The sequence below is a fragment of the Rissa tridactyla genome, chromosome 9 (genome assembly GCF_028500815.1).
Source record: "Rissa tridactyla isolate bRisTri1 chromosome 9, bRisTri1.patW.cur.20221130, whole genome shotgun sequence".
NCBI lineage: Eukaryota > Metazoa > Chordata > Aves > Charadriiformes > Laridae > Rissa > Rissa tridactyla.
Window position 1 is genome coordinate 1,131,590 of NC_071474.1, and position 19,961 is coordinate 1,151,550.

Here is a 19,961-nt window from a genome sequence, read left to right on the forward strand (position 1 = left end):
TGTGACATGAATCAACTGCAGCCACCTTCAGTTATTCTGAAACTTCTGTGTGTGCGGATAATAACGATGAGTATTCTGATAGGTAACTCGGGTTAAAGATACTGACCATGAGTGTACCGACATCTTCATTCAGGAACATCAGGATCCGATTCTCCAGGACAAGCTGTTGAAGCTGAAGAAATAGTCAAACAGCTTGACATGGAGCAGGTGGATGAGATCACGACAAGTACTGCGACGTCAACCAATGGCGCAGCTTACACCAGCCAGGCCGGGCAGGTCCGATCTGCCATCAACAACGGGTTAGAAGAAGTGGAGGAAACAAATGACCGCGACCTGCCGCCACTCACAGGTAAGAAATGTATGTTTGCCTTGGGCTCAAGTATTGAAGCTGTATGTAATTTGCACTCTTAGGGAAATCCTAGCACCTGCGTTTTGTATAAATGAATATTCCACATTTGCTTAGGGCATGCAGACAGTATTAATATTGGGGTTTATATTTAATAGACAAACCTCTTTTATGCACTAAAGACACAGTTTTGGCAATCTCATCTATTCCCGGTATAACTCAGTTGACCTCGTAACATTTCTTCAATGAAAACAAAGATTCCAGAAGAAAGGCATTTTTATTAATATCGAACCTTTCCCGCCCCCACTACCCTCCATTAAAAATGCACACCCTAGACTTGCCTATCACCAAAGAGAAATTTGCAACATTTGGGTATCTTATATTAGAACAACATGGTGAGGTGAATGAGAAACATGTAGATCCTATATTAAATTTCCACGTTTTTTTTTTTTCAAAAGACTCACCATACATCTTCATTTTGACAAAAATTATATCCATAAAATTCAGCTTCTCCTCTCTGTGGATGGGCAGCATCACGCTGTTAGCAGTTACCCACATCCTCCCCGGACCCTCAGAGCGTTGGTGGATAGGTAGCGGTGTGGGCTCTGAGGCCTGCTGTGGAGGAGGCAGGTTTGACCTCTGGCGGAGGGGCTGGTGGTGCCCAGGTGCTTCCTGCGGGGCTGCGCGGGCGCTTTCAGGTGAACATGGAGATGGAGAGCATGGGGCTGAAGGCAGATTTTTTTTTTTTTTCCCCACTGTTGTTTGAAGCACTCGTGTATAAAGTGCAAATTTTCCCTTTTCAAAACTGCACTAATAAGACTAGCTCTTGTGGTTTTTTTGTTTTATTTTTTGTTTTGGTCATTTTCATTGAATTTTAGCACCAGTATCTCCAGACAGTGGCTACTCATCAGCTCACGCGGAAGCCACCTATGAAGAAGACTGGGAAGTCTTTGATCCGTAAGTGCTAATGTTTGTACTGAAAATATTAAATCGATCATTTTGGGTATTGGATGAAAACATTTTTTGAGTTGGAACATTTTTATATTATGATAATGAATTCCAAAAGCTCTTAAATTAAAAAATAAGTATATCGACGTGGGATTTTTTTCAATTTAAAATACTTATTTCTCGTGCAGCCTTAAATATTTGAAATGTTAACTAGGGCTACAACATTACCAGTTAAATAGTGTGTGTACGTTTCTACACCTCAATCTGTATTCTTTTCAGATATTATTTCATCAAGCATGTTCCGCCACTAACAGAAGAACAACTTAACAGGAAGCCAGCTCTTCCACTGAAAACAAGAAGCACACCAGAATTCTCATTAGTTCTAGACTTGGTAAATATCTTTATAAACACATACCAAAAGCAGGGGGTATGTAGTGTTTCATTTATTTTGTTTGTTGCTGAAATTAGCAATGCTTGCTTTAAACAAAAAGCCCTTGTTGAATGTTACACAGTTTTCATAGTATTTTTAGTTAAAGATAGTCTGCGTTTAAGAAGGAGCATTAATAGCGACAGGAATAGAATGCTTGCTGTATTTGTTGAATACTTAACATCCTGTTAAAAAAAAAAGCATTACAATTTCTGTCATCTCAAACAAAGAATTATCTGTTCCCATAAAGCTTCCCTGTATCCAGTGTGGAAAAAAATGAGATGTAACGAATAGGAAAATTCAGCTTTGTATGGCTTGTGTCAAGATTGATCAAGAATGAATCTTTTAATTCTTAGAACATTCTTATTCTTAGAGGGCACAAATCCACTTTCTTAAATATTCACAGAAAATAAATTTGTCTTTTATAATAACTTCTTTTAGTCTCTGTTTTAAAAGTTGTTTCAGACCCTGTTAATGATGTCAGGAACATGATTTTATCATGAACAGTATCAGTTGGCGTGTCCTCTAGCGGTCGTATGAATGGATAGATTATTCAAATGGCCAGATGCAGATTTGAACTGAATGACAGAATAGCCTACAAAATTAAAATATCTTCCTATAATTATGCCCCTAGCACACAATTCTAAGTGAAATTTTTCAAACACTGCAAGAATAATGAAATGTATAATTCATTCTTAGAATTCTTCAGTCTTGACAGCACTTACACAAAAATAAATTTTCAACACTAAATAAACCTACCTTAAAATGAGCATAAAAATCTAGAAAATTACTTCTATTTTTAGCATTCTTTTCACAATCTTTTCTTTCTCTTACACCATTTTTCTTTTGCTAGGATGAAACATTAGTGCACTGTAGTCTAAATGAATTAGAAGATGCTGCACTCACTTTTCCAGTTCTTTTTCAAGATGTCATTTACCAGGTAATTAGTGTGCATAGAAAAATATATAACTCTTTATTATGTTTAACAGACGAGTTCTTGCTGTGTGTATTTGTTATCATCGTGTTTAAAGAGAGATAAGTAACTGTCTGGCATTGAACAACTGTTTGGGTTATAAACTGCAGGTGTCGGGGTTTGCGGGGTGGCTTGTGCTGCATCAGAAATCCTGCGGAGCGCTGATTATTGCCGCCACGCGCTGGTAACGTCGGTCACTGGTTCCAGTCGTAAACGTTCATTGCCGAGAGAGCGCCACTGGTCTGCGCAGCGTTGGCCCAGCCGCAGCCTTTCTCCTTGCCGGCAGGCGGAGGCAGGAACACTGACTCTGCAGCCAGCGGCCTCTCCCGGGAGCAGCTTCCCAGGGGCTCTGAACTTCCTTCCCTGGCAGGGCAAGCCCGTCCACACTGCTCCATCCTTTCTTTCTGTAGAGAAGGCATCTTCGGAACCTGACACGAACTAGCTTCTGTCCGCTCGTTGGTCTCGCTGTAGGCTTTGCCAGTGCCAATTCCACCTCTTTTTCCCCAGAGGGAGTCTGCTGGGTCCTTGGAGTGATTTGTGGTTGCCTTGTGGAGACTGGTAGGGTTTTGTTCTGCTTTAGGAGGTGGTGTTAGTTGTGTGGTTTACATTGACGTACCATAGAGGAAGCACGGGAAGGAGGAACTCTCTTCCAGCAACTGCCAAAGATGCTGCACTGACCCAGGCTGTTGTTCTCAGGTCCTTTTGTGTGGTGTACCTGGGAGTAGCAACAGCTTCCCCACCATGTAGTTCGCACGATACGGGACCCCACTCTAGTATCTTTGGAGAATGAGCCAGTCATCAGACACCTTAAAAGGACGCTTGTCCAGGTATTTTTCCTGATTTTAAAAATGTTTTTCTTCGCAGTTTCATATTAAAACCCTTTGAATCTGAGAAGCTGAAATAATTTTTAGACATGGGTTTATCTTATCTCTTATTTGGTGATGGCCACGCACAGTTTCCTCCGGGCTGAACTTGGAACGAGCCTTAGAATTAGTTCTTTGGAGGTTCTTGACACTGCTAACAGAATCAGGAAGACTAAAGCTTCGCTTTTTTCCCTTCCTCCTCTTAAGAGATCTCAGTATGATTTGACTGTTTTCTGCCTGGAACTGTGGTCCTTCCAATCATTGTTTATGCTGATGAGATCTAACCGGGATTTTGCCTTTAGGAAATTGAAGTCAATGGAAGGAGTGACTTACAGTACTTCTAAAGCTTTATTTAAGGGCATTGTACACAGGGCTGTGTGGCCCTCGATACAGAACAGTTACTGTGAGGGTCCTGGAGACGTTTTCTCTTGGCGCTCTCTAGAGTCTGGCCTGTATTTGCCAAGGAGCAACAGCTTCTTGCAGCCTTCAGAAAGTCGGCCACTGTCTTTGAGCACGCTCTCTTGGTCACTATATTCTGTTTTGCTGATTTTTATATCGCACTAGACACTGACAAAACGGTCACCTCTTACTAAGTAACAGGCAATAAGCAAGACAGATATTTTAGGCATACAATTAAGTTCATGTTTAACTAGGGTATAATATACAAAAGGACAATCTTCTCCTATGATAAAAGTTGAAAAGAAGTTGGTTGGTATTTCATACCCTTCTTCGTGTTTTTAGTCAATGATTAACTATTTATGAGCATTTAAAATGTTTTTTTTTGCTTATCAATTTGACCATCGCCTCTGGAATAGTCCTGTATTAATTGCGCATCTCTGTATTTCCTGTTGAAAGTCATTTCAGCTGGCAGCAGAGAAGCTGTCTGAGCAAAGTAGAAGTCAGCAAGTTACTATATATAAAGTATTGTATAATATAACCCACTGAAAACAATGCTAGATGAGAAAGAGACATTTCTGAAGATGTTTTCCATTAGTATCTAAATATGTAGCACTTTCCTGTAGGTTTTCCAGAAATATGAGAAAATTACCTATTAATTATTTCTTAAAGAGTAGAACCTAGCTCAGTACTCATTTTCCTGCTGAACATCTTACCGTTCTCACATTAAGTCTGACTAATTCTGCAAATGTGAGCTGGGTTCGTAGCATTTCAGTTTTCTTGCCCATCCAAAGGCGTGAAGCCAGCGCTCGTGCAGGAACAGTGTGATGATAAACCAGGCACTTGGCGAAAAGATGCTCCAGAAGTGGCCGTTGTAGGACACTACAACAGGAAGAATCAGATTGACTTGGCTTCTAGAAGGTCTGTCGTAAAATACAGCTGAACTCCATTGGCCTGTGGGTCAAGCACAAGTTTCACGGCCAGGAACTCAGCTCTGTTGTTGCTTGTTTCGGTGAGAGTAAGCGATGGTCTGCTTTTAAAGAAAGGTTTCTAAGAATGGGGGCTTGTTTGCTAAGGAAGCAGGTTACTTGGAAGTTACTTCTCACAACTTACCCGGAGTTATGCAGAAGAGAAGAACTAACTAATGTCTCAGGATAGAGCAGTGTTCTGCAAACTTAAAAATTACCGTGCGATTCCAGCACTGACATACAGGTTTTTTTAAACCTTTGGATGACTCACTTACCGATTTCTGTTCAAAAAAAAATTAAAAAAAAATTAAAAAATCTGTGAAATGGGTACAGCTGGCTTACTTACGTCAGGCTTTTGAAACAGTGAATCTGTCTGTGTTTTCTTGGTTGAAAAAAATCTTTAAATTATGCCACTGTTTAAGTTTTGGGCTTAGTAAAAATACAGTCTTTGCAAAACTGAAGTTTTCTTAAATTCTGTATCTGTTAAGCGCTATCTTACATCTCACTGGAAAACAGAAATAAACGTTCAGCTCTTCAACGGTATACTTTAGACTTTGTACTCTTTGTGTTACTTTACGTAATAAGATAAGCAGCTTATTTTAGGAAGAAATTTATCTTTTTTTTTTTTTGGTAAAGAGATTTTGTTTCTGTTGCTGGCTTCAAGTCCCAGACATGAGATCACCTCACCCTCTCTTCCACTCAAAGGGCACCTTCTGTGCATTAGCCAAAAGGCAGATGTTTTCACTCAGTTCTTGAGATGAAATGCGTCTTTACGGATTTATCACAGAATAATTCCCTTTGATCTTTGTGATCCTTGAAAGATGTTCTGGAGCTCCGTAGGTCAGTTGTAGGTTATTGAATATAGTGTTACACGTATTCCATCTTGCTGTCGCCAGCAAGGACTTAGATGCTTTACTTTGTTACTGCGGTGGAACGTGGCAAACAATGCTTGTGAGTTCTGCGTCTCCCTTCTAATGAACTCCGCTCTGTCTCGGAAATAACAGAAGAGCCATCAAGCTTTGGATCTGAAAGCCAGGAAGCGTTAGTGGATCTTGGGCAACATCCACAAAGAAGTCTCCTTTTAGGTTGGGAGGGCTTAATTTTAATTGAGTAGAACCTCTAGAATTGCACTTCTGTCCCTTGAAGAGCCATGGCCGGCTATGCTTCCAGCAGTTCGGTCTTGGTAGGAGATGATCTTCGTCTTTGGTCACTTAAGGCACAGTACAGTCAGCAATGAGTCGGGCTTGTTCACCTGGCAAGTCCAGCCTGCTGCCAGGCCTGGAGCGAGACCCAGCTCCGGGCATCGCGTGTGTCTTGTCTCGGGGAGGGCTGGGAGCAGCCAGGTCAGCCGGGGCTGGTGCCTGTTGCGCCCTGGGTCGCGTCGGGTCCGTGGGTGCAGCCGGGCTGGACGGGGTCTGGCCATGCCGCAGAGCACCTACCATGGGTGTGTGGTGGGGACCTGCAGCTTCACGTGAGCAACTGAGCTAACCTTGCTCTGGTTTTCACCTTGTCAAATGATGGTAAAATCATCAGGCGCGGAGATATGTTACAGGTACACTGAAATCCACTGCTGTAATTTCAGGGCTTTTGACAAGTGGAACACATGTCTCTTGTTGGGGCTTTTCAGTGCATGAAAGGAATCATGCTTCCTTCCAATTCCACCTTTGAAGAACTAAAGTCCTGGATATCTTGAACAAGGAAGACGTTGAATGACAATTTTGATTTTGCACATTCAGATTTTTGTTGCCATTGAAATAACAGGATCTGATGATTGTTTTGGGGAGGGGCGAAAAACAACAAACAAAAAAAAAACCCACCAAAAAACTTTGAGTGGCCTTTTCATATACGTTACGCATTTATGAGTATAAGTCACTGTGAAGTAGATGATATCGTATGTCTCTGTTGACAAACTTTCAGTCATTAAATTGGTGAAAATTATTATTAGACTTCTATCTATATTTTCAAAAATTATCTTTCATGTTAGATGTACTCACTGGAGTGATGGATGCGTTTTGTTCTGATTTGGTTACTTAATTGCTCTCCTTTGGTTACCCGGAGTTGTGGGTCGGCTTGTCCTAGCTGGGCGTAACGATGTGGTTGCCTTATGTTGTGCCAGTGTCACAAACCAGCACAGACCAGTGAATCTGCCATCAGTGTCGTCGTTAAATTGTCTATCTGTGTGTGTAACCTGTGATTAGACATGCATATTCTACAAAGAAATTATTTTCCCTGGAGTTCTTGTTTGCATTCACGTGTGAACTCCCTAGAGAACGACGGATATTAGGGTAGATGCAGCCTTATAACTGCCTGGCAGCCATCTCTGAGAGAACACCTTGCAGAGATGCCGCAGTTGTCCACGGGCTAAACAAACTGAGCAATAAACCACAAGGAGTGTGCACACCTGAGGAACCCAAGCAGCCCTAATGGTTCTCTGATCTACTGGAATGGTTTTTAAAATTCTTTTAACTGGCCATTGTGACCAATATAATTCAATCCAGACTTAAGGGGAACAACGAATTACATAGAAGATGGTTTTATTTATATTATGCCGACAGATACCTTGGTTTACTGCTTGGGTTGCCAGGAGAGTTTGTAGAAGAGGCGTTGAAGAGACCGTTTCTGAAATGACATCTGTGTTTCTTCCGTAGCGCAGAATAGGCTCGTTAATTTGAAATCAAGCTCTTGAAGAAACCTTAGAGCCAAATACCATCCTCTGCCCACCGTTATTTGCAACTGTTCTCTCGTGTGCAGTGAAAACATTAGTATCTTTTCTGTGACTGACTTATTGGTTTTGAAAAGAAAGATTTAGGTTGCAATAAAGTAAATACTTAGGAAGAATGACATGAACAGAATAATCCTTTTGCAAAGAGAAACTTACCTGCCCTTAAACTCTGGGTTACAACCTGGGAGGCTGCTGGCTGCGTTCCGTGCGTGCTGGGTACAGAGCAGACCTTCCGAAGGAGCCTTTTGCACAGACGTTACAGTCACAGACAGTTTGAGTGTTAGTAGCGTCTGGTCAGCTGCAGGCTCCGAGTTCATTCATTGCGTTGGTTCCTGTGGTAAGGGAAACACCTCGTCTAGTCTTCAAGAAAAGCTTCACTGCCTTGTTACGGCAAGAAGAGGTGTCACATTCACAAAGGTTTGAGTGCCGTCGGGAGACGTGGTGTGAAGACACGCTTGTCGACTCTCTATTTAGAAAGTTGTCTTTGCAGTAGTTGTCTTGGCTCAATGCAGCCCAGAAGCCTGTCAGGCACAGGCCGGGGCTCTCCGAACCGCTCTGGGCAGCCGACTGGAGAGAGATGGTTTTACTGCCTCCAAAAGTGGTTTTCTTCCCCTCTGGTCACTTGGTTGTGCCCACACCTATATTTGATATAATTCAATTCAAGTAATACACATCCTTGGTAAAGATTTACTGTGATTAGAAGGTACGTTGAAGCCTTTTCCTAACTGTCTGTTAAAAAGTTGATAAAGCTGAAATTACCTTGGTTGAAATTTAAAGAAGTTCAGTACAATCCTGTCTCTCTCTGGATATTTTGGTAACTCTTTCCTCAAAACTGTAATTCTCTATGTGGACAATCTCTGAACCAAAAAGAGAGGTAAGCAGCACAAAAGGCTGGCGTTTCCACCCTTTGGCATCAGTGTCGGCGCTGTTGGTTTAGGTGAAGCCCACATCTGTGCCGGAGCTCACCCCAGGCCATCGAATAGCAATTTCAAATAGAAATGTGAATGTTGTGCCCCAGGAACAGCCCAGTGCTTGGTAGGCGCCCTCACGCCTGCCCTGCTGCTGGGCCATTGCCCCGAGCGTGATGTCTGTAGGTGCCGCCACATGAGCCCACGTCTGGTGCGTTGGGTTAAATCAGGGATGCAGAACTCTCCCAACGTGGTATCTCGTCTCCTGACTCTGCAGTGTTCTACAGGGAATAATTTATGTATGTGTGCAGTTCTGTGCTGGTGGAATTTGAATTTATGGAAATTTGGAAACAGCTGAAGCCTTTTTTTTTTTTTTTTTTTAATCACTTCTGACACCCCCATATTCAATGTGTAATTCTTAGTGGAAAAAGGTTATTAAGAAGATTATTCAGTTTATGTGCTGGCACACATTATCTAGTAATTGAACTAGTGCTGCCCAGCTGGTGAAAGCTGATTCAAAATGTTTAGTCAAAGCAACCAGACTTATTTTTTTCTTTAGCAATTGGCCAACTTTTATATTTTAATTGAAATTGTTTCTAACTCCATCAAATTTTCCAGGAAAACTGTTAAGCCTAATGTTACCATCTTTCGCTTCTAGCTGCTTAGGCTGCAAGCTAATTTAATATTGTTTTAATTGAGTTGTTATTCTGTAGGAAGTTAGTATTTGCTGTTTACTTTGTCCGTAATGCTCATTGTGACCTAATCTTTACAAACTGGTACTTAGTAGCGCAACCGAAGTATTTTGAATCTCTAACAAAAGTCCATCTCTGCCGCAGGTTTATGTCCGGTTAAGACCATTCTTCCGAGAATTCCTGGAACGTATGTCTCAGATTTATGAGGTAAAAACAATTAGACGCTACCTTTGCATTTCATTGTTAAATTGTATTCACATACTTATATCTAAAGTAATTACTTTTTCCCCTTTAATCCACAGATCATTCTTTTTACTGCTTCTAAGAAGGTGTATGCAGACAAGTTATTGAACATACTAGACCCTAAAAAGCAACTGGTCAGGTAAAAATAGAGAATTGTGACCACACCTGTTGCAACAAACTAACTGCTGTTTCTTGACAGATGTGATGAAGAGAGTGATTATGACGTGTTCGTTACTGCAGAGCGTCTCGCTGAACTGATTCTTTGTGGTTTTGTCTGGTCTGAGAGTGAGAGAAAAATGAACTGAAGTGGTTGAGTTGCTGCCTTGGTGATAAGATGAACCCAGGCAGCTTCACACTGCCTTCCGTGGCCAGAAACCGCACCCCGCCGGTCTCTGGGGCACGTCGGGCTTGTGCAGGGAAATGACCTCCTGGGCATCAAAAATGTGATGGAGCTGCTTTGGGATACATGTTACAAATAAAGAACACGAGCCAAGATGACTTCTAAACTATTCAGACTTGATTTATTACCTAAATACTGAGCTGTGCTTGGAAGTGAATGGCATTTCTCAAGAACAGTTCCTTAAGGCATAGAGAAATTCTGCCGGATGAGATGCTTTCTGTGACGCCCATGCAGAAAGTGGAGCGTTACATGAGAAAGTTGAAACCCAAGAGGGGTCTTCCCAGGGATTCACCCCGCACAGGGCGTCCCAAGTCAGGGAAGGAAACAACTGGGCTTGAGTAGAGCCTGGACTGTGTAAATTCTGTACCTGGGACATCATTGGCAAAGCAGTTCTCTGCATCACTTTATTGTAATATTCTTCAGTGAAAACTCGATTTTTCTTTACACGCGTAATAAAATTACCATTTGGCCTGAGACAGTGGTTGCATCCATTGTTTTCACTTGGAAGTTCAGGCACATCATAACTCATTTTCCTTAGGAGCGTGAAGATAAACTGCTCACGAGTTTTCATCCAGGAACAGTCATCTCATTGTTTGTTTTTGTGTGGCGCACACGAGAGAATCCTAGCTTGGTTTTGGCAAACTTGCTTGCCACTGCGTTTTGAACCGGCAAACAAAACCAGACCTTCAGATCCCTTCAGTCCCTGGAATCCCAGAGCCACACGGGAGGCAGGACGGAGGAAGGTGTTTGCACTTGCAGAAAATGAGCCCAAGTGTGCGTCCCTAGCGTTAAATACCTTTCTCCAAGAACCTAACACGTATGATTAAGAACTGCAATTTTAACTGTGTTAGGAACAGGAAAAAGATAATAAAATACAGAGCCAAACAGTACCCTAAGAATTTGCAGAAAGATTCATGTGATGCGTGAATTGGTTGTGATTCATGTGGCACCGAGGAGCTGACATCAAGGCATGATGAGTTTTGACATTAGCCTAAAGGTAGACTTGTCAGGCACTCCACACGTGTGACTCAGGGTCTATATATAAATGCATTTGCTGCCGAGGCATCGGCTTATTTTCCTCCATAGCAACATTAGGAACTCAACCCCTTTATGAAATTAAGCACACTATGTACGGCTTCTAAAAACTTCATTTAAAAGTATAAGTAGCCGTAAAGAAACTGCATTGTAATATGACACTGTCAAACTCAAAACCTGTCTAGTTTACAGGCTATTTTTAAATTATAATTACATTGATTTCCATGAAATTTCAGTTCTATTCCTGGTGTTTTTTTAATCTGAGTCCTTTTAGTCTATCCATCCATTTACTATGTATTTCTTCTGTAATAAATTAAAAGGCAGTAGGCTAATTGGAAAGGAAGAAGTTGGTGGAATGTTTTGGCCTCCAGGCTTTTTTCAAGCTCTAATAACTGAAATAGGTTAATTGCGAACAGAGGTAACGTAAAAAAGAAAACACAGTTTCTGTTGTAGCACGCAGTGGCGCAGGGAGGCCGTCTGCTGGAGCAGCTGGAACGAAATCAAGGGATAATAAACCCCTCTAAACTGGCTCCTGCGCAGAACTAAGCTCCGATCCTGGGGCCGCGCAAAATCACGGGAGCGTTCAGGGTCCCGTTGCCAACCCGGCTGCAGAAAGGTCGGAAAGCAGCAGCCTGTGGACAAATAGTTGTTATGTCTGAGCTGAGCTTTTCTGGTTAAATACAACCAACCTCCTGCAGAACTGGATTAACTGGTGATTTTACCAGTAAAAAGCTCACAAGAGAATAGAAAAAAGGGAACAATACTTTAAAAGCAGCTAAATAGATCAGAAAGGAAAAAACTGTGTAACATTTGGCAAAGTTAACTCTTCCTCTGTGCAATGTAGATGATGTCGTTTGTCTCATTAATTAGTATTTTATTTTAATCACAGGCATCGACTTTTCCGTGAGCATTGTGTTTGTGTACAAGGAAACTACATAAAGGATTTAAACATTCTTGGTAGAGATCTTTCAAAAACGATCATAATTGACAATTCACCGCAAGCCTTTGCTTATCAGGTAAGAATGCTGCCGTCAGCAAACGTCCCCGCTACAGCAACAAACTTTCTGAAGGAAGACAGTGAAACATGACTCTTTGATTTAACGTGCTAAGTTTTGCGCTTAAATTTGTATTTAAGTTTAGAAAGCAAACTCACTCGGGTTGGCTTGCTTTTCTCTTCTTTTTGCGAAGAGCTGATCAAGTGCGATCTGAGTGACTCCTGCTCTGAAGAGACTCTGGAACCAGCCGCTCCCCTTTCGCGTGCAGCTGTTCTAACGCGCCCTCCAGTCTCTGCCTCCGTTGCTCGGACTCTATTGTGGATTTTGGTTCTTAACACTAGTGAGATGCTTAAGAACGAATCGCTGGTTGACGTGCCACGCAGCTGTGAAAATCGCTTATGCTTAAACATCAGAAAGTCACATGCTGTGATTTAGCTTTTCCCAGAAGTACGGCCTGTAACTGCTCCGGTTAGGCCCATTACGCAGATAGGGAAGTGCCCAGTGTGATCTCGGCGTCTCACCTCCAGTAAAGAAGCAGAAAACCAAAATCCTGTTTGACTTGGGCTCATTCGCACAGGCTGCGACAGCCAGTACGCAGCCAGCATCCATGTGGGTTCCAACATAAAATTGTCTCAAAATACCAACGCTTTTCACTTCAGCGGAACTTCTAGAGCTCGTTCTGTTTCAGCTTTGATGTGGAAATTTTTGTTGTGATGTATGTAAAGGAAGGAGATATTTTGGAAATGAATTTTAATGCAAACTTTAGAGGGAAAATAATAAACTCTAGCTTGGAAACCTTTTTCCCCAAAATGCTATTTCACAAGTCATGTTTTTAGATAAACTGAGCATAAATCATGTGTTAATGATTTTATTTTTTTTTTTAACTTTAGCTTTCAAATGGAATCCCTATAGAAAGCTGGTTCATGGATAAAAATGACAACGAACTCCTAAAATTGATTCCATTTCTGGAGAAACTCGTAGAGCTGGTAAGTGTTTCCTTCGTTGGCTCTTCCCCGCCTCCTGCCTGAAAATGTTAGTTACCTCTTTTAAGTATTTTCACCTATTTTAAGATTTTTTTGAGTCACTGAGATTTAGACTGCTGAAAGTCATGTATGTCTCTTTTTGAAAAGGATACTCCGGGCAGTAATTCAAGTATGCATAAGGACTTACTTACATAGGAAAAGACGGGACCTCATTATTTCTAACTGTGCCTTTAGTCAAGAAATGGAGAATTGTAACATCAGTTACAATGAAATTGAGAATCTGTAGGCAATTAGGTTAAATAATGCCTATTGTTGGCTGTGATGTGTGCCTTTATTCTTAAAACGCAAATAAAGTACTCCTAAATTGTTGTGAACGTTACGTAGTTATTTCTGTAAGTCTTTTATAATTACATTCATTCATGGCTTGTACTCTGTTATATTAAAATAGCGCTGTTAGAGAATTGACCCTGTTAAAATCTGGTTTATAGAAGCGTTTGTTCTCCTAAAACCCGCACCTTTTTTTCTTTCCCCCCTGCAGAACGAAGATGTCCGACCTCACATCAGAGACAGATTTCGCTTGCATGACTTGCTACCCCCAGATTAAAGCCTTTTGCCTCATTACTGAAGGGGGAGAAAATGCAGGACCCTTTTGGACTAAAACAAAACATTGCCATTACTGTTGAAATTTTGCATTTTTGTACCCCGTCTTGCTTTTCTTATCTTTGGTGCCCAACAATAATCAAGGGTTACAGAAAGAGACTTTCTATATCTGAGCTTGACCACACTCAGTACAATACAGTACCGCGCAGTAGGTAGGCTAGAACAGAAAAGTCTTTAGAACTAGTGCAACTCCAATGAAATTTTTTTATGTACAGGACATCTGCAGTTTATAAAGAATTCTGTTTCTGCCACCAGCAGTTTGACCTGTAGAAACACAGGATTTTATGATATAACAGAGATCGAAAATGGACTCTGATTTTCTCTCTGTTCGGTGCTCTAAGTGGGTTTGTAGCCACTTTTCTGTTACTTTTAAGATTCTCATTTCAACAGGAATGGCCAGTAAAAGTTGTTTTATTTTTCCTGTTAAGGTTTATAACCTTTTTACATTTTTGACCTGTATTAGATTAGAATTTCATTATGCATTCCTTTTAGTTGAGGCGCTTCATAGTTTTTTCTGGAAATAGCCAAATTTTCTTAGTTTTTTATTAAACAGTTGAATGGCCGTTTTCCTGCTTCGTCTGCCTGCATACTGTATATTTGTTTAAAAATATTCTCTAGTTTTAGTCCACGTAAGTTTCATTTAGAAAGAAAACCCCTGCATTTATATTTTCTTTCTGTAATATTCTACTGTAGTTGAAATCTTTTCAAAAATCAAGAGACTGGCTAGATAAGAAGAATAGAAGAATTACTAATATTCAGAATATTTTAAACCATTGTGATGGCATGTGCTCTGGACAGACAGTATCTTGCAGTGGCACAAACGGATGGACAAGGAATACCTCAGACCATGCTGTGCGTGCAGATCTCGAAAGGAGAACTAGTTGGGTCACCCGGTAGGTTTGGCGCGATTCAGTTACTGCTGCCTTCTGTTTCCTGCACGATTGAAGGGTTCTGCACAGCGGCTCAGTATTTTAAGGTGTTTGGCATGGGCTGACGGTACCTCTGTGACACTCGGCGTTACAATCAGTTTCCCATCTGGGTGACAGCGCAGGTACCTGGCGGTAACTGTGCACCCTCCTGTGGTACGTACACTCCGCCGCCGCCGGCCTGCTATCATACTGGTTTTCTATGGAAATAGTCTCTCAGCCTGGGGTCTCTAATGCAGCTACTACAAGAGGCTGATATTTTTATAATGGGGTGTAATCTCCTTTTCAGGAGGCTTTTTATGGAAGGTATAATTTGTAAAAGTTAGGATGCTTTGCCTCTCGACTGCATTAACGCGCCATAGGCTCAGACTGTTTTTGTGTAAAAGATGTCACAGAACGGCACTTTTTCTAAAGAGAAGTTTGATATTTTGTATGCTTGTTAAGAAAGTACAGTATTGGAAATTAAAGGTGGACAACTGATAATTGAGAAGTATGTCAATTAATTTTTTATGTATATTACCTGTTTACTTGTACAATTTTATTGTACAAATTACATGCAGCTTCATTTTCAAATGAGTCCTTAAAATAAGGAAAATCTTTTTAGGAAAACATTTAATTTTTGTATTTTTGATTTTAAAAGGCATGAGTTATGTCAACTTTTTCCAGTGTATTAATGAAGATTTTAACTTTTCATCAGGTTGAGTGTTTTCTTACTATATTATCTGTTGTGTATGTAGTTAGCACATTGTGTCACTGAACTGTTTAAAAAACTTAGCATGTAGAGCAAGCCTGTTTTGTGGAAAATCCTTATTCATTAAAAAAAAAAATCATCATGGCAGATTTTCTGCAAAAAAGTGAAAACATTTGCAATTCAGAATACTGATTTTTTTTGTATTTAAAGAAAGGTATTTTGCTTGCAGGAAAGAAATACTACAGATTCATTTTAATGAGAATCTTTTAAATGTATTTATCTTTAGGGCATCTGGGCATCTTTACGCTGTTTGTCTTATGTCTTTATTGAAATAAAATGTACATAACATTACCTTTATATATGCTTTTGCGCAGACGTGTGAACCCTGTAACCATCCCCGTTCCTTCCTGTTTTTACGTCGATAAGATGGTTCTGGAAATATTTATAGATTTTGAAAATGGTCAGCTTGTATTTGAATTGCTACATGGTTTGCCAACTATTTTTCAGTTGTTCGTTAAGATGTAAATCTAAATCTGAGACTTTTAATTACTTTGACAGTGAATCCTTGGTTAACGTGGAATTCTTCCAAATTTCTCCAAGTAATTGACGTAACGGAACTGCTTTAAAATTCACCGGTCTACCCGAATGAAAGGATTTTTGTTAAGTAGTTCATCGCTTTTCTCCGACTGTAAAAAGAGATGATCATCTGTTCAAATAATGTCCTTAAACACGTGGGTCCTATCTTTGGCTAAAACCATTCTAAAAGTGCTTTCTTTAGTTAAGGAAACCAAAGCATACATTGCACTTTACAGCTGTATCTGTGTTGTGATGATCAGATCAGTGAGGGAAATCAAAATGTAAATTGAGGGATTTAGTTCTACATAGATGCACAGCAGAAATAACAGAGACTGCTTAGTAAACATATTAAATATTAATATTTTAATGTGCTGCAAGTCTGGTATTTATCATTCTGAACTTTCTTTGCAGAACGAGTCTACCTTCTTCAAAATGTAAGTTCCTAAAAATGTCAAACAGTTCTGGCATCAACAGTCTTTGCATGAAGCAAAGCTACAATCCATCAGGTTTTATTTTCGTCTTATTAGTCCCCAGGTGAGACTTAAGTGTTCCTCTGACATGAGTCCGGATCAAATTGTGCACACCAAAATTGACACCGATAACCGGGGGAGTCTCAACTATGTGCATTACTCGAGTCTTGAATGTAGAGTTGTGCAACTTAAGCAGTTAATCTTGTAGCTGTATCATTTATTCCAATTTTATGTATTTTTTTAGAAAACAACATCCTATTTCCACAGTTCTTAATGATTTCATTTGTGGTCCTTCGCTTGATTGTGGTAATCATGTGTTAATTTCACATGTCCATATGTATTCTGTTCTAGGTCTGAGCATTCTTGGTTCCGAGAGCAAGATAACGTCTTTCTTAATTATTTTGGCAATACGTGTTCAATCTTTTCTTTTTTTCTCCTTGAATTGCTATATAGCTAGAATAGCTTGGTATTATCGGCTTCCTTTCCACCTTTGATTCATTTCACTTTCCATTTTTTTCATTACTTTTGAAATGTATCAGAAAGCCTGAATGTTTCAAGACCTGATTAAAAATCTCCCAAACCAAGAGTGGTATCAACCAAAGGCACGCTGAGGAGACATATCTGCTTTAAACAACGCACGTAGCTGCGTTACCAGAGATCAGGAGGTATGTGAGAGCTGTGCGGAGGGGGAACAGGTCGCAGCGCTGGCGGCAGCAGGGCCGGGTCAGTTGTGGGGACAGTCTGCTCTCGCTCGCTGCGAGGAGCCCAGTGTCCGTTGGTAGCACAGCAGCCCCCCTCCCAGGCGCGGCGCTTCCCCACACCTGAGCTGGAGGGCAGTTGTACTGGTTGGGTTGGCGCAGCTGGAAAAGCATCGAGCCCCCGTGGGGAGAGGGACCAGGAGGGAGTGGATGAGGAGAAGGTGGAGTGGGCGGAAATCTCGTCAACCCCTCTGCCTCCAGCAGAGCAGTAATGTGGGCCCGCTCTGAAACCGCCATGAACGGCAGAGCTTGTTTGTTCAGGAGGGAAAGCTGTCCAGAAACACAAAAATATTGTGACTCTACTGAGCGAATACCCATATTCCTTTATTTTTCCTTCTGGCTCCGGCTTCCTTACAGCATCACATTGCAAAGCGTACCCTTTATTCTTTGTCTAAACCCACTTGAATCAACCACGTATCGTCAGTATATTAAAGTAGAAGATAAGATTCATAACTTCACAATTTATAGGAAAAGGAAGGCGAGCCCCTGCCCGTGATACGATGCCTGTATGGCAGGGAATTGTGGCTACTGAACCAGTCGAGTGACCCTTGCTGTCCTCTTGCTTCGGAGTGAGTAGCGCTGAGTACACCTAAGTGGGGAATTAGAAAAGTTAACTGTGCCTTTTTCCCTCCCCTCGGTGTGCTGTGCTCCCGTTAGCTTCCACTTGAAGGACGTGGAGAGCACACCTTTGCAAAGCTGAAGTTTCAATGTAAAACGAATGTTTGCATAGTTGAAATGAATCTAGTACAGATAGCTAAATTATAACTTAATAGAACTCAAGAAGTCAAGGCCAGAAAGTAAACATTCACAACCTAATGTCACTTTTAAAAATGGACAATACCTACTGGTATGATACAGCTCAGTTGGACAAGTTTGTTCTGGCAGGTGCCAAGAGAAACTAATCATTCTTCTATTAAAATAATGTCTTCCGCTGTAAGTAGAGTGTTAAGCTAAACAGGCAGTGGTTTTGTGGTGAAAGGACTTCTGTGGATGCATGTGGCAAAGACAACAGATGGTACCTCTGATCTGCAGTCATGCCACTTCCATGGTTCGTGCCATACACTTGTTTAAACTCATTGTCAAAGACCGATACAAAGAAGAAATAAAGCAATGGCAGTCCCCAGGCACCGCGGGGAGCGTGAGCCGCAGTGCACAGCCCGCTGTTACGGGCCTCGCCTCCCGAGAGCGAGGTAAATGTCTTTGGTTTTAGGCGGCCAGCGCCTCTGTCTGGCACCAGTAATCCACCCAAGGCGCGTCCTCACAGTCTTCAGGCAAAAAGATTGGCTTGAGGATTGGAGTTAAAAGGGAGTTTAAAATCCATTCTGTGAATAGTATGAAGTTGAAATGTGCCGACTGACAGGGAAACCTGGGACGGCAGCAGCGTTCCCAGCAGCCCGGGCTGATGGAATGCTGGCAGCCTCTCTCCTCCTTCTCCTTCCCTCCCAGGGTCACATTTGTCACCCGCTGCCTTCTGCTAGTGCTGGTGCTCGTGCAGCCGCCTGGTGAGGCTGCGCCGGGAGCTGATCAGCCAAAATCTAACCTGATAGAATACAGGGAGAGGTTGTGGCAACGAGGGCTCCAGGCCTTACAGCAGGTAGAGCTCCAGGGAGCGGCAGCTGAGTGAAGGTTCGCGCGAAGACAGTTTTTCTGGAAAAAATAACAGTTGCGTTAGACTGGTTCGGGTGGAGAACAGTGTCGCCGTGTGTCTTGACGACGCTAAAGGACTGCTCTCAAAGATTCGATTACACCAAACCCACGTCATTTCAGATTTGCGTCTTGGGTTCTTGATACTTAAATCAAATCCCAAACAAGTTAAATGGCTGAGGAGAAGTAGCATAGGGGCATCATTTTCTTAGCTAGTGGTCATAATTTTGTAAAAAAATAAAAAATAAATTAAAAAAAAAATCCAAAACATTGGCAGCAAGCGTTTTTGTTTGGAAGCAAGCAAGGATGGTCTGCTAAAGATTAACTTGTATAGATTTTGTGAAGCACATCACTATTTTGGTTGTCTTGACTGTGTAATGTAATATTGTTTTGCTTTATTTTTTTGATACTTGCAAAGATGTCATTGTACTGATAGGCTGAATCTTGTAAAATACAATTGGAAGAGAACTCACGTTCTACAAATTTGTGTTTCTTCTGCAATCATTTCTAGTATATAGAATCATAAAGATTTATATTAAATATTTATGCTCTGGCTACTGTTTTCATGATTTTTAGCTGCTGTCCTCCTCCATTGAAGCCTGTTTGCTGTAAAGCAGGACATTCCTCACATCACTTTTCAGCCTTTAAAATGGAAGGAAAAGAAGTGTTGGGTATGTGTTTTAAAAGCTAAGGATACTGGAGGCCAAACAAGAAAAAAAAAATAGATGTGGTTTATGTACTAAAATTGTCACGGCACATTCTTTTAAGATGGTCTTGCTTAGAGTCTGATTTTCAACGTGATACGTATTCCAGTGGATATCTTTTGTAAAATGACCACAAGGCCCGATCTGTCTCATTTTTATTTGTTTCTCCTCCTAAGCAGAAACCTTTAGATTTCTCCAAACCGAGAAGGGGGTGGTTTCTCAGAAGGCAGGAGTTCCTCTGACTCAGAGCTGTGCTGAGCAGCATTTTTTTTCTTTGTGCCTTAATTTCCGCATCTATACAATGGGAAAAATACTTTGCTGTTTTAATCCAAATGTTTAAATTACTCTAAATATGTTGTGTAAATACATAATATTTTTACAATTAACGTGTTCCCAGTCATTGCAGAATTCTTGGCAGTTCCATAATTATCCTCACTGCATACTGAGCTTACAAAACTCTATAGACTTGGTGAGGATATAACTTAGGACATGATCTACAGTTATGTCTCCATTGTTATTTATATTGCCTGGTAAATGGGTAACAACAAAAAAAGGATGGCAGATTTGGAAGTAATATTTTTTTTTTGTATCGTGTATCATTCCTCTTATTATATGGAAGACACGTGTTCTTCT

At 41.1% G+C, this 19,961-nt stretch overlaps 1 protein-coding gene across 1 annotated transcript in view; it reads left to right on the plus strand.

Annotated features, from left to right (window-relative positions):
* Nucleotides 1-19,177, plus strand: part of CTDSPL2 (CTD small phosphatase like 2) — a 47,083-nt gene extending 27,906 nt beyond the window's left edge. Inside the window, exons 5-13 of the mRNA XM_054214951.1 lie at nt 134-349; nt 1,225-1,303; nt 1,574-1,685; nt 2,575-2,661; nt 9,388-9,450; nt 9,546-9,625; nt 11,811-11,937; nt 12,807-12,902; nt 13,438-19,177. Of these exons, the coding sequence (XP_054070926.1) occupies nt 134-349; nt 1,225-1,303; nt 1,574-1,685; nt 2,575-2,661; nt 9,388-9,450; nt 9,546-9,625; nt 11,811-11,937; nt 12,807-12,902; nt 13,438-13,503 (926 nt within the window). The 3' untranslated portion in view covers nt 13,504-19,177. The remainder of the gene's footprint in view (nt 1-133; nt 350-1,224; nt 1,304-1,573; nt 1,686-2,574; nt 2,662-9,387; nt 9,451-9,545; nt 9,626-11,810; nt 11,938-12,806; nt 12,903-13,437) is intronic.
* The last annotated feature ends 784 nt before the right edge of the window (nt 19,178-19,961 follow it).